The 18,987-nt window shown below is 39.3% G+C and overlaps 1 protein-coding gene across 21 annotated transcripts in view; it reads right to left on the reverse strand.

Moving 5' to 3' along the window:
• Positions 1–18,987, reverse strand: part of nfasca (neurofascin homolog (chicken) a) — a 209,465-nt gene that overhangs the window by 23,934 nt on the left and 166,544 nt on the right. For 12 of the 21 annotated variants that reach the window (XM_078171016.1, XM_078171090.1, XM_078170957.1 and 9 more), the window contains 6 exons: positions 17,416–17,442; positions 11,812–12,042; positions 11,000–11,122; positions 4,919–5,068; positions 2,910–3,038; positions 633–668 (listed from right to left, as the gene is read on the reverse strand). In XM_078171016.1, the coding sequence (XP_078027142.1) occupies positions 633–668; positions 2,910–3,038; positions 4,919–5,068; positions 11,000–11,122; positions 11,812–12,042; positions 17,416–17,442 (696 nt within the window). The remainder of the gene's footprint in view (positions 1–632; positions 669–2,909; positions 3,039–4,918; positions 5,069–10,999; positions 11,123–11,811; positions 12,043–17,415; positions 17,443–18,987) is intronic. The other 9 variants (XM_078171549.1, XM_033627383.2, XM_033627382.2 and 6 more) reach the window with 4 other exon arrangements.

Raw genomic sequence — 18,987 nt, forward strand, 5'->3', positions numbered from 1 at the left:
CAAATGTGATGTCAAATTTTTTTTCTGCCAACTGGGGTGGAATGTGTGAACACTTTATGTGAGCTGTAATGGCAGACAAGATCAAGAAAAAAAAAACTATTCAAGCATTATCAATGACTCATGTCTATGGTCTGCATTTGTTTTTTACAGAGACATGCTGCATCTCAGCGGGGATTGTGCCCCCAAAACCGGGTGACCAAAATAATTTGTTTGTTGTATCTGCTACATAAAAACACACACACAAATAAAAAATATCCGTGAGTTTGCAGAAACATACAATGCCAACATTTTTTCTGGCAACTGGGTCATTAATTCATGACTTGTTTTTTTTTACTGTTTTCTGAGCTGCTGCCCCAGTAGTCCATGTATACTGAAGTATGCATTAGGAACACAGTGTGCTTCATAAGAGACTTACAAGCCTGTTTTAGAAGCAGTTATAAAACATTAGGTTGGGTTTGTAAGGTGTGTAAGTGCTCCAGTCAGTACTGAAAACACGCTTTATGTGTGTATGTGTGAACTTCTCTCATTAGTCTTTTCCTGACTATCACCTTTTTTGTTATAATCCTTATTTGATGCAGCTCATTACTGGGTGTTAGTTCTTAACTTTCACAGTGTCACACTTCAGCACCTACCTAGATATTTTGCGAAACCAGTCACGCAACCACCACCTAGACATTATAAAAACTGCAAAAGATTAAAATGACTCCAACTTCTGTTTTTCCAAACCATTGAATTATCACATACTGTAGATCAGCATTAATACTGCCCAAAAATTTTTAAAATATTTTTCTGAACAAGGATAATCTAGTTTTGTCTCTTTAAGTGCACTGCGGTGTTGTTTAAGGAGTAATATTTAGATTGATTGGAGTTTTATATAAGATAAAATAAATCCACAAATGCACACTGTTACACTTTGATCTGTCAAACATCCTATAGGGATGAGCAGCTACACCATTATCTGTATATGGTCAACCAACTAAATGATCTGTATCTGTATCCACACTAGGAATGGGCAGAGTTTAAATCAGAAGTGAGTAATCAGACGTTATTAAGCCTGAAATTGATATGTGTTGATCAGAAGTTTCTTATTTACTATTTACAGAACAGCCTTAGAATTGAGCTTCAGATCATGTTTAATCACAACAGTATCATAACCGTTTAGCTACACAAATGAGGATCATCATATTTTACTCGGACGGCACTCATGCCCATAAAAACTTCATTATCCATACTATACCAATTAAACCCTACCATTTGTCACGTAAATGCATCTTTAGCTGGTACATAACAGCCAGTTGCTTTTTTTAAGTTCTGTAATGACTTGTGGTTTTTATTGTCCTGTGTCATCTGATTAAAACAGGTGCTGATACTTGAAATATTGCTCTGTTGTTTTTCACAGTTAAAAAAAAGAGCAAGTACTAAAACAGAAATATTTAATCAGAACTAACACACCTAGCTCATTAAAGTTTCTACATAGTTCATGAACTTTCACAACTTCTATCAGTAACTAAACAAATGCAAGTGAGAAAAAACATTCTGGTGATCCAAACTCTAAGTCTAACCTTTTTTTTTTCCTTTCCTCCCAGCTGATGACAAACCTTGTCAGACGTTAGTATTTGTTTGAAGTGAGGTTGTGACACTGAGTGACCAAATTTAATGTCAGGACAGCGTCTCGTGCTTACGTCATTTTGACGTAGAATGCTGATGACAGATGACGTTGATATTTTTTTAAGTTTTAAGTTACGTTTGTTAAGTAACCAAAGACCAGCATCCTCAAAGTTTGTCTGCGATACATCATAGTGTTAACATCCAGTTAACGGGAAATTCAAACACTGTTAGACATTTAAAATATTGTCAACCCAAGTAAAATTTAAAGTCTGTGCGAAGTAAAAGTCCAACCGCTTTCTGATACCATACTCACATCCTGTGCCAGGTGACTTTTGTTTTGTTTTGTTTTTTTGTCAGTTTTATTTTTGTTATATTTGTTGTTGTAATACTCATATCAGCCATGAGAGGCGTGGGTGCATCTCAATCCCATGCTGGGACTATAAGCATTTATGTTTTCTTCCAAGTGTGTTTTCATTTCACCATGCACTCTAAATACAAGGTACATATATTATATCTTATACTGTACATAATATGAATAATAGCAATATTAATTTTGAAAAAAATTAAAATGTATTCAAAGTGCTTTTTCTGCTGTGTATTGCTATCATTAGATGTGCAAAATTATTCTATTTCCGTAGATAGTGTCAAAAATGCCCCTCTCATTAAGGGTTTTTTTTTTCATTATTGGTAAAAGTTCCCACCCGTAAGGACTGAAGCATCCTTGTTACCGTGACTATTGTTACAGTAAAACAATACAGATTAGACCCAGACAATGGATCACCACAATTTTTTTTCTTAGTTGCTCTCAAGGGTTCCATACAAGACTGCCTACTTCATAGATTGCTACTAATATGCTGATGGTTCAAATGTGTGACATCTCTGTTTTATAACCACTTCAGAGTAAACTACTGAGTTCAGTAATAACCATTCAAATAGAGAATTCAAAATCCAGTTGGTAATGGCAGACAGAAGTTAGAGATTGAGCACTGAGGATTTTTTCTAATGAAATCAGTAAATTGATCAATTGATTGTTTCTGCAATAATTTAAGAACAACTCAGTGAATACAAGGGGATGTTTGTGCACTCACCTCAGTGGCAATGCAGTCTGTCTATGCTAGAACACTACTATTTAGATGCTTTTGATATCCCAAAGTGAAAAATATTCCAAGAACAAGTAGCGTCACCTTCTTTGCTACTCTACTGATGTAGGTCCAATCCATCCTATCAACCTTTGTCGGACAGCTCCATGGGGCTAATATTGTTCCTCTAATGGGTATCAAAGCCTTAGTGTCAGGTCTTACCTGGGTATTTGCCCCCACGACTCCTCTTGATGAAGCAGACGATGAGGAGGATCAGTATAATGAGGGCAATGGCGCACATCAAGCCAATGAACCAGCCTTGAGTGGCAATGTCTACCTGGTCTATGTAGGCTGGAGACACACACAGAACAAACACACACAGGGTTGCACAGGAGAGGAGAGAGAGAAAAGTGGAAACACAGTGAGTGCTTTTCTGGACCACAATAAGTCAGTGCTAACACATCAGACAATCTGTTCTCATCTCGGAGCGCTCAGCACATCAACAACTCAGAACCAACATCTCATTATTTGCCCCTAAGCTCACACACAGGATGATGTTGTACAAAGGATCCCATCTGTAGCAATAAGATGTTTGTCTTCTCTCCCATTACACAGACTGTGAATCTGAATCAGAAAAGAGTGGGATATCAGGGTTTGTGGTTTGACAATGATTGTTCCTTCCAATACAGTCAGACAGATTTCAGAACAGCCTCAAAGGACACACATTCTTTGACAGCTGCCACAAATTCTACCTCTATCAGAGTTCCCATGGGTCTTTGAAATCCTTGAAAGTTTGTGAATTTGAGGGGAAAATGTATTGAAAGATTATGAAAATAGAGATACATTGACATGGGTCATTGAAAGTGCTTACATTTTGTGCAAGAATAGGAATTTAAGTTATTTTGATATTGTCTGCCATAACTGTAACATATCAAGTATTCACACATTCAAACCTGATCAGGAGAATAATCTTGGCATTGTACATTTCTGCAAACCATTTATACATTCCATTTCTCCTTCTTGTGTAGCTGATACATTGATACATGTCATTACTTTACGTTTTAACAACATTGAGGTGAATGTGTGGTTAGGTTTAAGCACAAAATCTACTTGGCTATGATTAAGTAGACATTATGTTCTGTCTTAAAATACCTGCTTTTGGGAGCATGATCCCGGCTGGAAAAGCAGCACCGTGTTTGTAAAAAACAACCACTTTTCATGGCACTGTTGCTAGTGGAAACACAGTGACTGGTATCTAAAAAACACCTATGTTTGGTGACTAAAAAGCTACTGGAGCAGTTTTTTCGGTTTGGTTGTTTTGTTGGTCTCGCCTGGATGTCTTGCCATCCACCATCCCCTGTACTTTCAGATGACAAAGTCAGCTCATATATTACGTCACTCTAAAAAAGTTGATATGAACCACAAAAAAAAGTACCAGAGTAACGTATCTTTGGTCTACAGACACATACAATGCCAACATTTTCCTCTGGCGACTAGGCTGCACATTCAAGCTTCTCTCTATTAACTAAAGCCTGCTACTTCTCACTATAAAAAATATTAGTATTATAACAGTAATTTACCTTAATCCATGTCTCAAATTTAGGTTCTCAAAATTGATGCAATTGAGCCTAGAATGTTCTTAAAAAGTCCTTGAATTTGATGTTTAGGACAGTGTGGGAACCCTGCTCTGAATATTATAGATATGAGCAGTGAATTAGAATAAATATTTGAATACAGTTGCGGAATGCAGAGCAGTTGTCCATCAAAATCACCAGAGTATGTCTCAAGATCATGAAGATCTGAAGCTGCACTGCAGTTTATACCTATTAATATACTTTATGTCCATGCAAAACAATCAAAGGAGAACCTAGAGGTACGGTTGTCAACAATCTCTGAACCATCACTTGTTGGAAGAGAAGTCACAGGAAGTTCGGTGATTCACAAATTTCCATCTCACAGAAATGCAACTTTAACATCCACACAAAAATGAAAAACAATTGATAAAGACAATCCCATTGAGGTTTGATGACACCCAAATCTAGAGGGGTGAAATATCTTATTCTGACTGAACTGAGTTTACCTTTGGGAGAACATGCATGGAATCAAAAAACAAACCAGACAACTCACCCAGCTTTGACTGAGTTACTGTAGATACCACTACTGACAGACTCGCACCCAGAGTAGCCCACCTGGCTGGAACCCTGGTTCCACCTGGCCAGGTGGGGTCTCACCTGCTTTGGTCTTAAAGGTGACAGGTTTGCTGCTGACGCTGTTGAGCTCATGTGAGTAAACCCTCAGATGGTACGTGGCGCCTGCGATCAGATCCGCCACTTTAATGGGGGGCTGTTGTTTCACCGTTACATTTCTCACCGACTTGTCGCCTTGAAGAAACAAGAAAGGGGCCAATCACATTCCAGGGGGTGTGGCCTTTGTTCCACAATAATGGCTTACTAACAAAGGTCACGGCATCACGATGCTTCGCAGGGAGACTGTTCTCTCTGAGTGAGGGTGGGGTTACTGAAGCGAATTGAGACTGATAACAATGCAATGCTCAAACCCATCATCAAGATTCATTCACCTCTTTACAGTACAGACACATACACAGAGGTGCAACTCTTTGAAACTCAGTCCAGCTGACAAAATTTGGTCCATTTTCTTCTTTTGTATCTATAACAGAAGAAGCTTTTCCTTTTCAAAGGGCATAATTTTTGAAAGAAACTCATCTGAAAATTGGGGAGTGGAGGAGAAAACAACTATAAAAACTATACTGCCCCGTGAAAGGCCACTGTGCATCATGTTTCTACCTGGTAGAACTGAAAATGACTATCACAGAACTTTCTTTGTTCTAGGGCAACACTGGAGTCAATGGTGGCAAAGCATTGTTTGTCTCAATTATTCACAGGCCCACACTTATCTCCATGATGTCGAAATAAAACAAACAAACAAATAAACTGCAACAACAACCTGAATCTTTCCTGTGGAAAGACATGTCGGTCATGGCCAAGCTATGAGCATGACTCTGAGGTTGCAGTGAGAGGAGAGGGCAGCACAAGGTGGTGACATCATGCACCATGCTATCAACTAATTCACAAGGTTGACGTACATCATCCAACAGAACTCATTCCAAAGCCATGCTATTAATAATAACCAATAAAACCATAAGACCTTAAAACCAGCCAAACAAAACGCCTAATGCATACAAAAGAGAAGACATGCCAGTACTTTCTACATACTTCTTAAATACATCGTAGCAATCTTTATGTTTTAGCTGAATGCAAAAATGATTCAAATATCTTTTTATTGCTGCTCCTAGAAATTACATATAATTTCAGAGCTTAGAATTTCACTTGATTATCTCATGTTACTATATTGCTGTGGCAGATCAAGCTATTGATATGTAGCACTTGTCTTTGATGTGACAATCTACAATCTGCTTAAGTTCTTCAACCCATAGGACCACACTGACTGATTGTTTCTACCCTCTAATACAACCCCCTGGAGCATTTCCTAAATTAGTGCCCCTGCACTGGCAGAACACAACACATATGACCATTAATGGTCATATTTTTAGACCATGGACTGTGTAAACAACAGACGTAGCCACAGTGATGTAACACTTTGGTTTGTGGACTCCTATTTTGACTCCTCGAGTACGGCATTTTTGGCATCACCATCTTGGTTTTTTGAAGCCAGAGTTGACCATATTTGGATGAGAGGGTGGAGCTGGAGGTTGCTAACTTGTTTTAAACATAAGATTGATGTTGTTAAATGGTAACAGTTAGGTTTAGGCAACAAAACTGCTTGGTTGGGTTAAAGAAAAGATCATGGTGAGGGTTAAGATATGTATGTTTGTTACATATCTGACACAAGCTACATTAAGTACATAACTTAGCTTTTACCTGGCCCTGACTTTCCTAATACAGGTCTAAAAATCTTTCTTTTTACGCTTTATGCTGCTGCAATTCTTTTGAAATTCTTTTAAAATGTTGTATCTCACTTGATTTTATGATTTATAGCTTTACAATACTATGATTTTATGATGTAATGATTTATGACTTTTTATGATTTATTTCATCTTCTGTTTTTTTTTTTGTTTTAAGTCTGTTTTAAGTTCATTATGTTTTTTTCATGTGAGGCACTAGTGCTTATAATGCTCTTATTTTAAAGCACTCCGTGCTGCATTTATTGTATAAAATGTGCTATATAAATAAAGTTTATTATCATTATAATTGTTATTATTATGTCACTTATGTACAGTCATCATGTACTGATGTCATTCACATGACAGATTTACATCATGTTATGCTATTGTTGTGTAACAAACAAACTTATTCTAGCCCAAAATATGATATTTTTTTCTAAACCTAACCTAGTAGTTTTGTTGCCAAAACCTAACAGTGACCGTTTCCCAACATAAACCACATGTTACAATGTATTTCAGCTGTGCATTTGTTCATCATGTGAAAAGACTGCCTAATAGCATAGTTTTTTGAAAGTCAAACAACTTTGGTTACACTTGGGATTAAATTCAAGCAGTTCTCACCTTTACTTTGTAAAGCAAGTTATTTGAAAATATCGACTCATTTCACAAGAATTTTGTGAAAACAGGTTGGAATATAAATGCAGGTGTGTAACATGTACAAATCACAGCACTAATGCCCACAACCTGAAATTTATTCCAATTTTCTTTCCTTTTGCAAGATCTCTCACTTCCTTTTTCATGACAAGTGCTCCCAGCTTTCTTCTCTTATGCCACCAAAACATCATCCTTCACCTAAATCTGACAGAAATGCAGACACTGCTGAATCACAGTCAGGAGGAGAAGTGGAGGATGATGGGAGGTGGGAGAGTGTCAGGGGCTCCCTGCCACACTTGGCTTAGAGTCAAAGCTTTCAGATTTGACCTTGGAGAACAGGAGATGGATGGGAGGGACAAAACCCATTAGATCAGTCTCATCTCCCCCCTCTCCTCCCTCCCTCTCTCCCTTTCTCTTTCTATTCACATTCAGACATCATTAAGAATTAAAGCCACTGCCCTGGTACATGAAAAATACATCCTCCCTTCTTTCTGTTCTTGATTGAAGATCACAGACTGGTGAATTGGTAGACAGCAAAACGAGAGAGCCTATACATGCTGGACTATCCAATCTCAACCAGCTCTGAGATTCCAGAGAAGGAGGGATGATGTGTTTTAAAAAGGCAGACTTTAAAAGTGCTTACCACACAATCCAAAGCAAAAGCAAGTGATTATGGAAGCATGGATGGCCCAAAAAGTGACACATTCAAACAGCATTTCACACAAAGCAAGCCAAACAGCCCATTCACAGTGCAGGTCCAAGAAGAGGCACTCAAAGCCAGGCAGCGTGTTGAAAAGAAACCATCGTGATGTTGCACTGTACAGACAGTTAGTAGTGACATGATGACAGTCAACATTTTCCATCATATAAAGACCAGAGAGAAATAGAAAGAGAGCAAGAGAGGAAACACAGAAACACAGACTGTGTTGTGCTGCACCTTGTGCTTTTTTCCCCTTCTTAGAGTCCAAATTGAGACATCAGCCTTTAGGTGCACATATCACTTCCTTCAATAAAAAGGGTGACAACAGGCCAACAGAGCTGCTGCTGCTGCTGCTGCAGTTAAAGGTTATATCTGGTGAGAGATATACTGTATTTTTTTTCTGCTTTTGAGCTGTGACAGCAAACATTTTATTGAAAAACTTTTACTCATATCCTCATGTTTCCTTTCCCTTCTTCTATGCTCTTGCCTCATTACTTGCTTGTCTTGTCATTGAGGTGTAACTTGATTCTGCGCTAAAATAATAAAGCATTAATTATTTAGTGAGAAGTCTAATGAATCATTCTTTATTTTTCTAATGATGGGGGCTTGTCACTGTAATGAAAATTCTGCCGCTTACAGCACTAAATTTCATTTAGACGTGCAGGGAAAACATAGTTTGGCCAGAAAATTATATTTCCATCTAATAGGGATTTCTATGAATAAGGATGAGCTGAAGAGTATTCACACAGTGCGATTTAAGAGAGTGGGCTTGAGTGCTTTTGTTGATTACAATGTCTTTCACATCCAGTCATTTCTCTAATCCTCAGCACTGAACACCTTCGGCAAGCTAAGAAAACGATAAAACATATCTAGTCTTTGTCAAACACAGTACTTTTTCAAAGTCGCTAAATGTAAAAAAAAAATATACAATATCAGCTCTTTTAAAGTTGCATTAATCAGGTTGGGTTTTTTCCACTTGGGGGCAAAAGTCCATGACAACATAAAAATCCCACTCGCGTATTGCAAATTGTGGCCTTATAATGTTGATACTTGTGTAGCAAATACTTGCCTCAATGCTGTTGAGGCTGCAAGACTAAACCAGACAGTAAACTCGTGGGCCTGGGGCCTCATTACAGAAAAATATGCTGACTGCTTGTCCTGTCTTAAGTTTCAAAGGTAAAACTCCTATCTTCCTATTACAGAAGCAATTCCTAAACTCTTGACTGCGTCCAATCCAATCTCAGACCTCCTACCTTTTATCTTCTATCTTAATTTAAGAAATCCTGTAACTGTAACTGTTAAGTCAGTTCTTCAGTCGGCACTCTTCCTGTCATGCCTGTATCTATGTTTAGAATCTATTCGACACTGCCTGTATCTTTGAGTAGAATGCACCAGTAGGCTAATTGAGATGGAGAAGCTATAATAACAACAGCTCTTACTTGTCACCAGCTAGCCAGCCTGCTATCATGGACCAAAAATTATGGGTACTCATTTCTAGCTATGAGAAGTCACTCCAGAGCCAGACATAGCACTTTGATCAAATTCAATATTAATAGTCTTGACAGTCAAAATATATCCTTATATGATCGAGGAATTTTAAAGTCTAGTCATAGGGCTTGAGTAGCCTGTCAGTTATTATATTTTGTTATTTGTGGTGTTCCCTATCTTTGTTGTCATTGCTATACAGACCTAACAAAAGTGCTGCTGTCATTTTTGTAGTTAATTGTAGTTTTTGACAGTTATCATGAATTTAGGATGGGTCAATCCCATCCTAACCTAGATCCAATCCCATTTCATATACTTAGCCTTGCATGCCATTTTCAAGTGCCACCTTGCCCCTCGGAACAGAGTTACAAGAGGTAGTGGTAGAAAACTACAAAAGGGACAACTTTTTATAACCCTGATAAGCATCTGTAGGCAGGTATTTATGTAAACAAAGGTGTTGCCAGATGGGCATTGCAAGTATGCTGTCTTCTGCTGTGTTGATTTCTCTTGAGTGGGCTACAGGCAGCCTTTTGTGGTTGTCAGGATGCTTGCAATTCGTTCACAACTTAAGTTTACACTATCAGTCAATCAAAAATGACCTTCATTACCAGGCAAATATCTGTGCTCTGTAGGCTAACAGTAGCAAACTGTGCTCCTACCCTACCGGTGTGCTCTGATATTAGAGAAACACTAACAAGAACAACAATTTTGCTGCTGGACTTAAGTTAAATTTCAGGCATCATATGCCATCAAACAAGGGGAATGCAACATGGACATATGCCAAAATGCGGGGCTGTCATGCACAAATTAGCAATAACAATGTCACATTAGCTAGCTAGTTAGCTACCGGAGACATCAGCATACATGCAATTTTTTTTCTGATGCTGGTATATACAAAAACGGACCATAATACATTAGAATGACATCAAACTGAGATAAACAATGGTTGTTGTACTCGCGTAGCCATCTTATCAATGATTTATCATAACACTTGGTTTGACATGTGCCCCTGAAAACTCTTCATTTGGAAGTGCCATATAGCCCTAACACTTTGCCCCACCCCTCCATCCCAACAAGAACTGGGACAACCTACCCCGAGACATGAATGTGCAAAATGGAGAGGTAAGGGCAAAGTGGTAGGGGTAAGGGGTGTGTTCGGTTGGGCCTTAGGATTCCTAACTTGGGAAATCCCTCGGTTAGGACGGTTCTGTAATGGCTGAATTCTTATGCTGGTATAAAATGCAGTTACAAAAAATGTTTCGGTAATACCAAAATCCTTAATGTCATCCTAAACTGACAAAGGATAGCATTTCAAGCTTTACAGAGGTTTCTGTAATGAGGCCCTTGAATACCAAAACAGTCAGTTAAAAGGTGCTTAGCTGATGTGAACTGCAGAGTTGGTGATGACTCTGTGGATTTATAACCATAACCAAAAAATAACTTTGTCTACACCTGCTCTTTTTACTTAATATTATCTCACTATTCTGTTTTAGTCTTTAATAATCAAGTTTAGATCTAATTTTGATAGGTGGGCTTGGTCTGGTTTCTTACTGTCCAGTGTGAGCTCTAGCACAAACTCGCTGCTGCCGGCCGGGAAGTTGTGTCTCCAGCTGACGTTAGCGTAGTTACTGTTATGCTCCACCGTCAGATTCCAGATCTCCCGCCCAGGGGACACTACACAAGAGGGGGGGTCAGGGGTAAAGGGTTAAGGGGCAAGGGGCAAGGGGCAGAGATTGCACAGTTACAACAACCGTACACAGGGCTCCATTTAGACCTATGTATGGTGCTAGCACTAAGGGAATTGACCTACAAGAATTATCGTTTTGATCAGGATCGATCCAGATCAAAGTCTGCTCAAAACCAGAGGTAAGTTTAGTATGTTCATGGACAGAAAAGTCACCCACAAGAAACTGCCAGAGGATTTTTCAGTTCATGAAACACTTGGTTGCAATGCTTACTCTTGGTTTAGAGTGGACTAAAATGGTGAGCTCTGCCAGTATCACAATCCTCATCAATCCAAATAGGCAACCTTCATCACTTTAAAGTGTTGAAGGGTACTCTCTCCATGAGCTGTACAGTTATCAACATCCATGTAATTTAAAAAAAAAGAAAGAAAAAAAAAGTTTGGATTCTCACTTCCTGACCAGGAGGATAGCTGATGGCTACATCCCAATATTCTGAAGTAATTCCCCACTTTTTGTACAGCAGGTACAACACAGCTTATCGGAATGCAGCCCTGATGTAGTTTCCTGTTTCGTCAGGTGGGAGAAGGCAATCGTCTTTTGATATCCATGAAGTGCCATTCATGGCAAACTAAAACACTAGAAAGACAGTAAAAACCACAATGGGACAACAGCATGTACCCAACACATTCTGATCAATACGCTTGGTGGTGACCAGCTCGGGAGGTTTGGTGGTAGTGGTCGCCTCAGTTGTGGTGGTGGTGGTAGAAGGAGTAGTAGTAGTTGTAGTTGTAGTAGTGGTAGAAGTTGAGGTACTAATGGTTGTAGGAGCGATGGTAGTAGGAGGAAGAGGAGCGAGAGGAGGAGGAGTAGGAGTGAGAGCTGAAGCCACGGTGGGGTCTGTAAGCTCAACTACAAGGGAGGAGGTGGGAGAGAGCAAAGGGTTAAAGACAAGGCAGGAGGAACATCAAACAGGTAGACACACAGTGACACACACAGGAAAGAGTCAATGACACCCTGAGCTAAAACACACCAGGAATTCCTCACACTCATCACTGCACACATCACGCGCCTGAGTCATCACAAGTCAATAAGTGATGACAGTGTTCATTTGAGTGTTGTCCACCTCATCTCTGTATGGATACACATGCTTCAGCATTGTCCTGCACAGATTTAGACTCCACTGCCATCAAGAGGACAGATGCTTACATTACAGCATGCCTGTCACACTGGGTGTCCGTGAAGGGGATGCAAATGACTAGGTGTAATTTGGGGAAGGTCAAAGTGGTAAAATTGCTTTTATTTTATAAAGTTTTTCTGTTGCATTTAAAGGGGCACCCCACTAGTTAAATTCAACAGAGGTCTGTTTACTCAGTAAGGGAGGTACTACTCAGCCTATGGAAATAATTACACAAAGAGAGTTAGACCCCCTTTTCACCTTGCATTAAAATGTATCCTGTATCAAAGGTGTATGTAGACATGATTTAACCCAAATGCATTTACACCTGGTATTAACATGTGTCTCCAGTGTCCACACTGAGACCAAACAACCAAACGCAGTCAAATTGGGCCCTTCCCCTGCCCCTGCTCTTGAGAGCTATTATAAGAATTATATATATTTTATTACAATTACATTGGATGCACATTTTGATATTGTTTGCATTTTCAGAGACAATATTGGCATAAAATATAACAAATACTTAAAAGAAATCTTTGCATGTCCATAGTTTTCCCTGTTATATGTCAGAGCCAGATCGAGGTTGATGAGGATGAAACAGGCCTACCTGATTATGAAGACAGTGATTGACTGGAAGACTACCTCAGAATGAGGAAGACACGCCAATAGACCACGCCTTGTGTGTAAGATTGAGCATGGTGAGTCCCTGACAGGTCAAGCATTAGGTGAGAGGAAGCTGCTGTTGCCTCGCTGGTTTGGAACAGTTGCGTGCGATTATATATTTCCACTCACGTAGTTGTTGTATGTGGATTGAAAATGCAGTTGCATTTACACTTGTGTTCAGTCGAACTACCTTCGAAGGTGGTTTGACTGATTGGATTGCATCTGTCCTCAGTGTGTTTTAGGAGTATTTACACCTGTACTTTCATGTGGTCAAGCACTATCCAACTGCAATCACCCAAAAACATTTTAATGTGAGGTGTAAAGAGGTTAGTTAGGGCTCTAGAGGAGCCACAGAGAACTGACTCAAGGACTCAACTTTGTAAAATCTGAAAGAGCAACAACTGATGGTGTCATCTGGGGTTACCCCGGTGATGATGATGACAACTGGGGGTTAGCTTGGCTTGGACTTAAACCAAAAACTGGGGACAGAGAGTTTTAGAAAAAAAAAAAAAAACATGTAAGAAAAATGACAATGTTGGTTGCATTATGGGAAATGTAGGACGCAGCTTTTTATCCCATACTGGGAACTCAAAGGCAAAATATCTCAACATCTGCTGCTGCTCCCATTTAGACTTTTCTTTTTTTTTTTTTTAAATTTTATCTGTCTCTCACAAGTCTCCCAACTTTATGTCAATTACATTTCCAGAGTGCCCCTTTATAACCCTGTATCCTAGAAATTACGTTGTTGTGGCAACGTAACCACTGCCTGGATTAGGTTCAGAGACAATGTTTCTTTTAGGTAACGAAACACTACATTCATGTATCGCACAGGCTTTGCCAAAAGGTGGTTGGGGAGGACGGCAGGCAAACACAATGCAGTGCAGAACCTTGACACCAGAACCTTGGGTTCATGTCCAGACTCCTGTGTTAAGTTTAAGCAACAAAGGCACTTTGGTTAAGACTAGGGAAATATTATGATAGTGGCAATATTTTAATAAAAACAAGTAGGGACAAAGACTCTTGTCTGAAGGTTTAGGCAACAAAAGCAATTTGGTTATTAAGGTTGGGGAAATACCGTGATTTCAGTTAAATGTTAATAACAAAGGTAATAAAAAAATAATGCAGTTATCACTACGAGTGGACACTGTATTGCAAGATTGACTATTTTGGTGGAAAACAACTGAGATATGTTGTCAGTGAACACTTTACTGATACATTCAGTATCAACATTTTTGTGACTTGCCAGATATGTTAATTAGCAACATTTCCTCATTATGTTTATAGAAAACGTGATTCACTCGGCATCACGTTTCCTTTTTACTGTTACAAATTAGTTGTATCTAAACATTATTTCTAGGAGACAGGGCTGCCCTTTAAGTAGTGTTCCTCTGCAGCACTAACCAGGAGGATCTCACATATTACATTTACAGGACCCCTTATCCGACACCTCCATCACACACACACACACACACACCACTGATGGGAAAATACAACACATTTTATGCAGTGTTATCCAGTGTTTGCCATTACAGTAGAAACTCTGATGGCAGTCTATTACTCATTTGCTTTGTGACAAATACAGTCGTCTCTTTTTCTTTATACTTAGCCAGCACTTGCAGGCTAAGCTCTTTATCTATTTTACACTATTTCTGTCATGTAGATATAAGCTATTTGGAGGGCTTGCTAGAAATGTCAGAGCAGTTGTAGCAGCACTTGTGTGCCAGGGTGGGCTGAGTATCAGACTCCAGTACTTTTTGAGAGCCAATAAAATTATGCAGGTAACACAGAGCATGGAAGAGTGCCAAGTACTGAAAGCTGCCATTAAACTCTAGACTCATTATTTGATTAGATCGTACCTGATTTAACTTATAATTTTACTAATAAAATTCAGCCAGCCCTGGTCTGATCCTCTGGTGCCCTCTTGTGGGGGTCAGGCCCTTCTCAATTTTTGTATCAGCACATTTCTTTTCACTTTAAATATTGTTCACTCCTACTGTACCTTGAAGTTCAGGTCATCTCCAGCCAGTAAAGGGTCCCACTACTGATGCCCCCCACCCCAAACATTTCCATCACACAACAACCCCAAACCCCAGCCAGCATGCTTGTATCACCAGGCTGGATGCCAAGCATGCCCCCAAATCTCCGTGCAAAGGAAAGAGAAAGTAGGACAGGATGATGGAAATGTCAGCATGTTCAGGAGCCATTACAGCCCGGTGTGGTCCACCAGTTCAGCCCAAAGCTTCAAGCCACCTTACCTTTAATCCTCAGTACTCTATGTACAACTGACCAGGAGAACACAAGCAATGTACAAAGATGGCAGAGTGACATGACTTTTAAAAAAAAAGCTCAGAAGCAGGACAATCAAGCCAGTGAGTGAGTGCATGAGCCAACTGCTGATGGAGTTCTGTTTGTCATCCCCAGCACGCTCATCAAGTCGTATCATTCATCAAAATGTTTCCCCCCCTCTCGACATCTTAATGCGAGGACGTGCAACTCATCCCGTTCCACACACACTCCCAAAACAGTAGCGTCATCGTGACATTGTATCCAATGGCAATGGCAGAAAAACGCATCAAAACACATTAGTTGCTGCTACACAAGGCTAACTTGCGTTTCGTGGCAGACAGGAAGAGGCAGTGATGCTGTGAGATTGCATTGTGAAGGTGCGCCATCAGGGATTGGTTCCAACATCAGAGATACCAAAGATTTAGAATGTGGGACATGTGGTGTAAATAATGATATATCTCATATGTTAAATTTTCTGTATTTTGCATCTACTACCATGTCAAGCATGGAGGAAACTACTGTATTGTAAACCAATGATGACCTGAGCATGTGGAGAGGGCTTCTTCAATCCCTGACAGCACACAGCAGCAGACAAACAGCAGCTTCACACATAGAGGGAGGATGAAGTGATGAGGAGAGGCAGACAGGCAGATGGACAGATGAGAATAGAAAGAAAATACAGCGTAGACAGCAGTTCAGTCCATTAGCAAAAACACAATCTGGTCTGTTCTCACTTAGAGCTTCAGACCTTTTGTCTGTTTCATATATTTTTTTCACGAATTTAAACTAATCAAAATTGGAAACAGTACATTGAGCAGTTACAAAACGAACAACTACAAATACATAAGACAAGTTAGTTGCAGTCTTACGTACTTGATTACATTGATCGTCTTTAAAGCAGACATTTTTGACCTTGTCTGTTTGCAATGTTACTGATGAAAACAAATCTTCTATGGTCACAAAAGTTCATTCTTGTAAAGTCTGACAAACCATAAAGGTCTGGAATTTTACTGAGCTTTCAGCCATAATCACATGTATATATAAACTGTATATATGATAATAATGTACAGTATATTGTGTAATTATATAACTAATCTCTATTAAGTCTTGTTTTTTTTTTCAAAAGATTAAGAAATTCAGAAATCCTGAATAACTTTTGTCATCATGGTCATTGTGGCATTAACCCTTGTTTGAAGATCTGTCACTTAATATGGTGAAAGCAGGACTTGGACTATGAATTGTGCCTTTAATCTCAAATATCAAAAATAATATAATTACTGTTATAACGGTATATAATAGTAACATTAAAGCTGATCAAAGTTAATCATAGAAAGCCAAATGATCACAGGCAAATTGTTCTCACAAATTTTCCTATGAAAAGCAATGCAGCCAAAGTCATACATATCCAAGTATTTTTAAAGGCTACGATCACGTTATATTGCGCTTATGGCAGTAAACAGTAAGCGCCTGTAAGGAGGTGAGTTAGGGTGGTGGACGGGTCACAAAAAACAGACTTTTGCCCGGGACTTTGCCCTGGTTGCGTGTTCAGATCCGTGTGAACTTTGAGTGAACTTTGAGTCATGTTAAGGTACATCCTCTTTTTTTTCCTAAAACTAAGCACATCATTCATGGGGTGCAATTTTGTAGGACATCATACAAACTGTTCTATAAAATTATGCTGAAAAGGAAAGGGGAGAGCTGACTGAGGCTCTGCCGGGTAATGAGCTTGTTCGATTGTTATTGGAGCACAGAGCAAAAGGCGCGGGACTTAGGAAGGGTTAATATCATAGGCTCTATTAACCTGCTTGAATATGCTGAATATCTATTCATTGAATAGCTTCCTGTGGGATACCACACACAGATCTTAAAAAAAACATACTGTATGTCTTTAGGTTCATTTAACAATGATTTACTGATTATGTAAAATACAAGAAGGCAAATCTGTGTTTTCCCAAGGGGGGTGTTATAACTAGTTCAGCAACTCCCTCTGCTTGCCAGTGTGAGCTGCAGGGGCTGGTACAGTAGAACTGCACTTTAGTGGATAATATAATAAAGGTGGACTGCACTGCTGCTTAGTGTTAAGATGAACAGATTGAGAGAGGCGAATATGGAGGATGGGGGTGGGCAACAGGCACGCTGTGCTTCTCATTCCCCATTACCTAGACCTGTAGAGTCAGTAATGTTTTCTGCCAACAAAAAGAGAAATGGAGAGGAGAAAGAGTTGTAAGAAAGACAGAGAGGGACAACAAGCACAACAGCAGCTGGAAGATCCATTCAAAAGATACTCTCATTTACCACTAATGCTATACCATGCCATCTGTTAAGGTTTTGAGATATCTGCCTCTGTCGAACTGTCTGTGCTTTCCACTGGAGAAAAAGTCCTGATGAAAATTGCTCACAGTGACGTCTGTGAGTGTCCTTTTTCCTTACACTGCCATTACATTCGGTGGACACAGAAGTCTAATAAATGCATAAATAAATAAAAAATGGCAAGATACTCCTGGATGTTTTGGGTGAACCAATCCTTTAAAACAACCTGTCAGGTGTACTTTAGTCATGACTGTTAAATATCAGCAAATCGCTGTATTATGAATGTATGCAACAGTTGAGTGACTAGAAAATCACTCAGGGATTCTGATCTGTTGTGAATGTGTGTGTGTGTGTGTGTGTGTCCTCTCTTGTGTGTGTGCTGATAATATAATCAATCAGAGAAAGACCAGCTCTTTCTTCATCTGATACACTAACAAAGAGGCCTGTGTCCACTAAAGGGCTCTCTCAGCTTCTATTTCTATGTCTCTATCTCTCTCTCTCTCACACACACACAGGTTCCAGTGTTTCACACAACCAGACTCTCACAATGTAGACACAATATCGAACCAACCTAGTTCCCATGCAGAGAGAAAGGCTGGAGACGGTGTAATTACGGAGTAAAACACACAGTGCAGCAGACTGGAAGTTCAGTGCCATACAGGGAAGCAATGCTAGACACCCTCTTAGTAAATGAAAATTCCAGTAACTCTTATGATAAACTGGGTCAGACATTATTCTGTTGAACTTTAAAAAACACTTATTTCCGCCATATTTCAGGCAAGTTTCAAGTTGATAAGTGTGGTGAAATGTGTTTAAGTATAAGGTCATTCCATATTATTCTTCTGTCAGCATTTTCCGATTTCCCTAATGTCTGTGTGGAATTCACCCCCCAGTAAAGAAAAATAGGGATCATAGCCTCATCCTTATCTTTTAAAACCAATATCTGAAACACATACAGTATAAAAAATGGCAATGGCAATAATTTACAGTTTGGTTGAGTGCAAATGAATAATAATCAACTATTAAATGTGAGAGCAACTGAAGTGCTCAGGTGTTTTTTGTGTGGGGAAAAAAATACTCAGGGGTCATTCCATGAATCAGGTAGAGGTTTTTGTTTACATTCAAATGTCCAATGTGTAGGGCTTAGGAGCATATATTGGTAGAAATGAAGTATAATATAATAAGCATGTTTTTTAATCAGTTGAAAATAAGAATCACAGTGCCACTATCCTTGTTCACTCTTTGGCTACATCCCATATTGATTATTGCAATCCTGTCCTCTTTGGTCTCCCTCACAAGTGTCTTCATTATCTCCAATTGGTCCAGAATTCAGCTGCCCATATCATTACTAGAACCCCCTCCACAGATAATGTCACTCCTGTTCTCCAGCACCTTCACTGGATTCCTGTTAAATATTGCAT

Source organism: Epinephelus lanceolatus, chromosome 1 (assembly GCF_041903045.1).
Source record: "Epinephelus lanceolatus isolate andai-2023 chromosome 1, ASM4190304v1, whole genome shotgun sequence".
NCBI lineage: Eukaryota > Metazoa > Chordata > Actinopteri > Perciformes > Serranidae > Epinephelus > Epinephelus lanceolatus.